Source organism: Rhincodon typus, chromosome 12 (assembly GCF_021869965.1).
Source record: "Rhincodon typus isolate 14 chromosome 12, sRhiTyp1.1, whole genome shotgun sequence".
NCBI lineage: Eukaryota > Metazoa > Chordata > Chondrichthyes > Orectolobiformes > Rhincodontidae > Rhincodon > Rhincodon typus.
Window position 1 is genome coordinate 65,327,303 of NC_063343.1, and position 6,000 is coordinate 65,333,302.

At 45.4% G+C, this 6,000-nt stretch overlaps 1 protein-coding gene across 2 annotated transcripts in view; it reads left to right on the forward strand.

Moving 5' to 3' along the window:
• LOC109922093 (synaptopodin) overlaps positions 1–6,000 on the forward strand; it is a 56,512-nt gene that overhangs the window by 48,313 nt on the left and 2,199 nt on the right. For both annotated transcript variants that reach the window (XM_048603692.1, XM_048603691.1), the window contains one exon: positions 5,319–6,000. This exon is cut by the window's right edge and continues 2,199 nt beyond it. In XM_048603692.1, coding sequence (XP_048459649.1) covers positions 5,319–5,888 — 570 coding nt within the window. In that variant the 3' untranslated portion in view covers positions 5,889–6,000. The remainder of the gene's footprint in view (positions 1–5,318) is intronic.

The following is a 6,000-nucleotide window of genomic DNA, read 5'->3' on the forward strand; positions in this document are numbered from 1 at the left end:
CTCTACTCTTTTAAGAAAAGTAAATGTCCCTGAACACCATCCCCATCAAACACTATAGGGCTGTGGCAGCATGGGGTGAGATACAGTAAAGCTCTCTCTACTCTTTGAAACAGAAAATAAAGCTCAATCTACTGTTTTAAACAAAGTAAATGACCCTTGTTACTGTCTCCATAAAACATTACAAGGGTGGTGACAGCATGGGGTTAGATGCAGAGCTAATCTCCTTTTACTCTTTTAAAGTGAAAGTAAAGCTCCCTCAACACTGTCCCGATCAAACACTCCCAGGACCATATGATATAAGAGCAGAATTAGGCCATTTGTTCCATCGAGTCTACCCCACTATTCGATCATGGCAGATTTGTTTTTCAAATCCATTCTCCTGCCTTCTCCCCATAACCCTTGATTCCTTTACCAATCAAGAACCTGATAACTCTGTCTTAAGTACACTCAATGAATTGGCCACCACTGTCTTCTGCGGCAATGATTTCCACAGATTCAACACCTTCCAGCTGGAGAAATTCCTCCACATCTCAGTTCTAAAGGTTCATGCCATCACTGAGGCTGTGCCCTCAGGTCCTAATCTCTGCCACTAGTGGAAACGTCCGCTCTGTCAAGGCCTCTCAAAATTTTGTAAGTTTCAGTCAGATCACTCCTCATTCTTCCAAGCTCCATTGAGTACAGACCCAGAGTCCTCAGCCACTCCTTATACGACAAGCCCTTCATCCCTGAGATCATTTTTTAAATCACTGGACCCCTTCTAATGCCAACACGTCCTTCCTTAGATGCGGTGGGAGGCGATGACCTTGTGGTATTGTCACTGTACTGTTAATCCAGAAACCCAGGTAATATTCTGGGGACCTGGATTTGAATCCTGTCATGGCAGATGGTAGAATCTGAATTCAACAAAATCTGGAATTAAGAGTCTAATGATGACCGTAAATCCATTGTCGATTGTTGGAAAAACCTCTCTGGTACACTAATGTCCTTTAGGGAAGGAAGCCTCCAGCCTTTCCTGGTCTTTGTGTGACTCCAGACTCTCAGCAATGTGGTGGACTCTTAACTGTCCTCTGGGCAATTAGGGATGGGCAGTAAATGCTGGCCTAGATAGTGATGCTGTCATCCCTTGAATGAATAAAAAACAAAACTACCAGACCTAAAACTGCTCATAATATTCCAAATGTGGTCTGACCAGAGCCTTAGACAGCCTCAGCAGTACATCTCTGCTCTTGTATTCTAGCCTGTGAAGTGAATGCTGACACTGCATTTGCCTTCCTAACTGCCAAAATAACCTGCATGTTAACCTTAACAGAATCCTGAACGAGGACTCCCAAGTCCCTTTATGCTTCAGATTTCCCAAGCCTTTTCCCGTTAAGAAAATAAGCTACGCCTCTATTCTTCCTGCCAAAGGGCATAACCTCACACGTTTTTGTATTCCATCTGCCACTTCTTTACCCACTCTCCTATCCTGTCCAATTCCTCCTGCAGCCTCCCCGCTACCTGTCCTTCCACTTATCTTTGTGTAATCTGCAAACTAAGCAACAATGCCCTAGTTCCTCCTTCCAGATTTTTAATGTAATGTGAATAGTTGTGGTCCCAATAGTGACACTTGCTGAACTCCACTAATCGGTGGCTGTCATCCTGCGAAAGTCTCCTTTTTCCTCACTCTCTGCCTGTCAGCCAATCCTCTATCCAGTACCTTGCCCCTAACATAATGGGCTCTTATTTAGCAGCCTCCTGTGCAGCATTTTGTCAAAGGCCTTTTGGAATTCCAAATAGATCACATCCATTGGCTCTCCTTTGCTAACCTGATGATAACCTCAAAAGAATTCCAATAGATTTGTTAGGCATGACCTCCGTTGACGAAGCTGTGCTGACTCAGCCCTATTTTACCGTGCACTTCCAAGTACTCCTCAATCTCATCCTTAATGGATTCTAAAATCTTACCAATGACTGAGCTAAGGCTAACTGGCTTATAGTTTGCTGTCTTCTGCCTCCCGGCCTTTCCAAACGGGTATTACATTAGCCACTTTCCAGCCCTCTGGGACCCTCCCTGACTCCAGTGATTCCTGAAAGATCATTACCAATGCCACTACAATCTCCTCAGCTATTTCCTATAGAACTCTGGGGTGTACTTTATCTGGTTGAGGTGATTTATCCACCTTCAGATCTTTCAGCATCCCCAGCACCACCTCCTTCGTGGTGGCCACTACATCATCACTGCCCCCTGACTCTTTTGAAGTTCTGGTATGCTTTTCTTTTGTTCACTCATGGAACATGGGCGTCGCCGACTGGCAAGCACTTTTTTGCCTGTCCTTGGCTTGCTAGGCTATTTCAGAAGTCAGTTAAGAGTCAACCACATTGCTATGGGTCTGGAGTCACGAGTAGGCCAGACCAGGTAAGGACGGCAGTTTCCTTCCCTATGGATATTAATGAACCAGATGAGTTTTTTCTGACAATTGGCAGTATTACCCATCCCTAATTAAGAATCAACCACATTTCTATGGGTCTGGAGTCACATTTAGGTCAGACCAGGTAAGGATGGCAGATTTCCCTCCCTGAAGGACTTTAGTGAACCAGATGGGTTTTGGCAACAATTAACAGAGGTCTCTGTTAAGCTATCTTTTTATTCCAAAGTTTTATTAGTTTCAAATTTTACCGTCTGAAAGCAGATTCAACGTGGAATTCACAAAGCATCTGTTTGGTGTTCTGGATTACTCATTGAGAAACATTACCACTACACCAACATCTTCCTCCTAAGTTAAAATAAAAAGCTAATGATATGCTGAGGATTAGATCTTGGGGATTGGAATACAAAAGGGTGAAAGCTGTCCTGCTATACAGAGACCATGTTGAGAGCAGCCCTGGGCACAGCACCATGGGTAGGATAGTTTGGTCTTGGAGGGAGTACAGTGTGAATAGAACCAGGACTCAAAAGGCTTTATAAAAAAAAAACAATTTATGAGGAGGAAAACAGTAGAATGGTGAAATAGCCTCAAGAGGCTAAAAGGCCTCCTTGCATACCCATAGATTGGAACGAAAGACCAGTACAGCACAGGCCCTTTGGCCCACCAAGACTGCACCGACACATGACACCTTTCTAAACTAAAATCCTTTTGCCTCTACGCGGCCAGCTAATGGAATTTAAATGCGAGAATTAGGACCAGACCATTCAGGAGAGATCATATCCCTCTATTCCCTGCCTATTAATTTATTCTGTTTTAATGTTGCTATTATATCCACCTCCTCTGGCAGCGCAATCCAGGCACTTACAAGGGGGTCTTCGATAAAGGATGGTGCAGGACTTTGATAGAGTGAGCACAGTGGTAGAAGGATTTTGGTAACTAGGGAGCACGGTTCTTGGATCCTTTACCAAAGGAGCCGGTGAGGAAATCCAACCTTTAAGCATTGTGTTGAGATCTGAAACATTCAGCCAGAAAGCATGATGGAATCAGATTCAGTCATGACTTTCAAAAGGATATTGACCCAATTTATTTAAAACCAGACACAACAAGTCTGCTTTTGTCCCTGTATCATTCCATTCTCTGGTTCAACCCTCTCCTTCTAGAATCCACCACCTCTCCATCAATGGCGATTCCTTCCCTCTCTCTGCCAACTTTTCTCGCTCTCTCTCCTTCGGTGGGGGGAGTAGTGAACACTGACTCCATTTGGCTCGTTCATTGTGTGAAGGATGCTGTCTACTGTAAAAGAACAATCCACCCCCACTTTCAAAATTCAATCTTTTAAATGATCCGAATCCACAGTATATTTTTGCAAAACTCTTTCATGGGTTGTGGACATCAGTGTCAAGGTTCAGCTTTAGTTGTCCATCTATAATTGCTCCTTGAACTGAGTGGCTTGTTCAGCCATTTCAGAGGGCAGTGAAGAACCATACACATTGTTGTGGCTGTAGAATCATGTATAGGCCAGACTGGGTAAGGTTTGCAGATTTCCTTCCTTACTAGTGAGCCAAATGGATTTTTACATTGATTGATGATTCACCATCACTAAGACTATCTTTCAGAGATAAAGGACATGTCTGATAATGCTGTAAGAAATAGGAGTAGGCCATTCAGCCCCTCAAGCCTATTCCACTATCCATATACCTGCCTTTGGCCCCTGTCTCTTATTAATACCTTGACTTAACAAAAAATGAGCCATCTCAGATTTAAATTTAACAAATTATCCAGCATCCAGTGCACTTTGTGGAAGAGAGTTGCAAATATCTACTACACTGTGTGTGTAGAAGTGCTTCCAAACATCTCTGCTGAACAATCTGGCCCTAATTCTCAGATTTGAGTTCCACTAGCTGGTGAGGATGTGTGGGCAGGAGGAAAGGCCACAGAGGAATTTTTTGGCTGTCCCCTCCCCTACCTGCAGATCCACCAACAGGGAACTATAAGAGTTCAATCTGTGACTGAGGAGAGTAGTATTTAAAGGATAAATTCATGAGGAAGAATAGAATATGCATTGATACAGACAGTGTTAACTGGAGAGAAATGGATGTACACCCGTTTGGAGAGTTAACAGGACTGAACTGGTTGGGCTGAATGCTGTTTATTTGCTGTACACTTGAGGGAGGTCAATGTAAAATTTTCAGACGTTGGCTGGGACATTAAGAGACGTTAATGCAGTAAAAATCCTCTGGGGGGCATTCTCACCATGTGTTCAATTCCTACAAGCTCTGATGGTTCCTCATTTCATCTCTTTATCATTATTAACACCAGCTCATAAAATATTGCTTCTACCTGATACAGATTTCCTCAGAACCTGTCCACTAAGTAGCTAATTGTCTCACCTCAGAAAGTTGTGGGTTTGTGTGCCACTAGGGAGACTTGAGGACAATATTCAGGCTGGAACTTCCCAGCAATTCTCATAGAAATTGCAATGTCGGAGGTTCAGTACTGAGGGAGTGCTGCACTGTCGGGGGTCAGTACTGAGGGAGTGCTGCACTATCAAAGACGCTGTATTACACACGTAATGTTAAACACAATCTGACTATTTGCTCTCAGGTTGAAGTATAATAGTTTATCTCCACTATTGTGAAGAAAGGCCAGGAATGTTCACGCAAGTCCTGACCAAAATCCATCACTAGAACATCACTGGAATATTACCACATTCTTGTTTACGGCAGCTTGCTGTGTGCAAAATAGCTGTCGTTGTGTGGTAAATTAGAGCAGGGAGTAGTCTTCTGATAGACCTTTAGTGAGAGTGCTTTTGGATGCTGTCTAAATGTGAAAAGGTGCTATAAATAGAAAGTTGGCGAACGGGAGAAATAGATGGTGTGGGAATGAGATTAATGTTGTGCCTTTGCTCCACAGGGACCAGTCTCTCCAGGGAGCTCGCTTTGGAAGGCCAGCTTCGAGCGGAGATTGAGCAGCCCCCGGCTGTACACAGACACGTTCCGGACCCCCCCAGAAAGTCCCAGATCATCCTTTTCCCCAGTCAGTGGCAGCAGCAGCCCAGGAGCAGGAGGCACAGCCTACAACAGCTGGAGTCCACTCGGTGAGCCCAAAGCCAGCTCAGCCTCCCCCCGGCTGTCAGGCTCCAGCCCAGATAACCGCCGCCTCAAGGAGCTGCTGGCCAAGAATGTGCTCAGTGCCGCCCGTCGTAAGAAGCTGTCAAGCCCTCCCGCTTCTTCCGGGGAGCTGCCCCCCAGCCCGCAGAGCCCCCACAGCCCCTGCCCCTCTCCACTGGTGCCTCTCTCGCCCAGTGTGGTCTCTCCAGACACTCCAGCTGTCCGCTCTCCCCTCCGCCTTTACCGCAGGTCACTCACTGATTCTGAGTTCTCGCTGGCCTCAGATGATTCTGGACCTAGGTCCCCCAGTTACTACAACTTCTGTCCGCGCGGATGGACTGGGAGCAAACTCCGACAGAGTGAGCAGTTATAAAGCCAGAGAGTGGGATCAGGGCCAAGCTGTGTGCATGTGTGTGTGTGGCTGTGTATGTGAGTGTGAGCACGTGTGTGTGTAGCTGTGTATGTGAGTGTGAGCACGTGTGTGT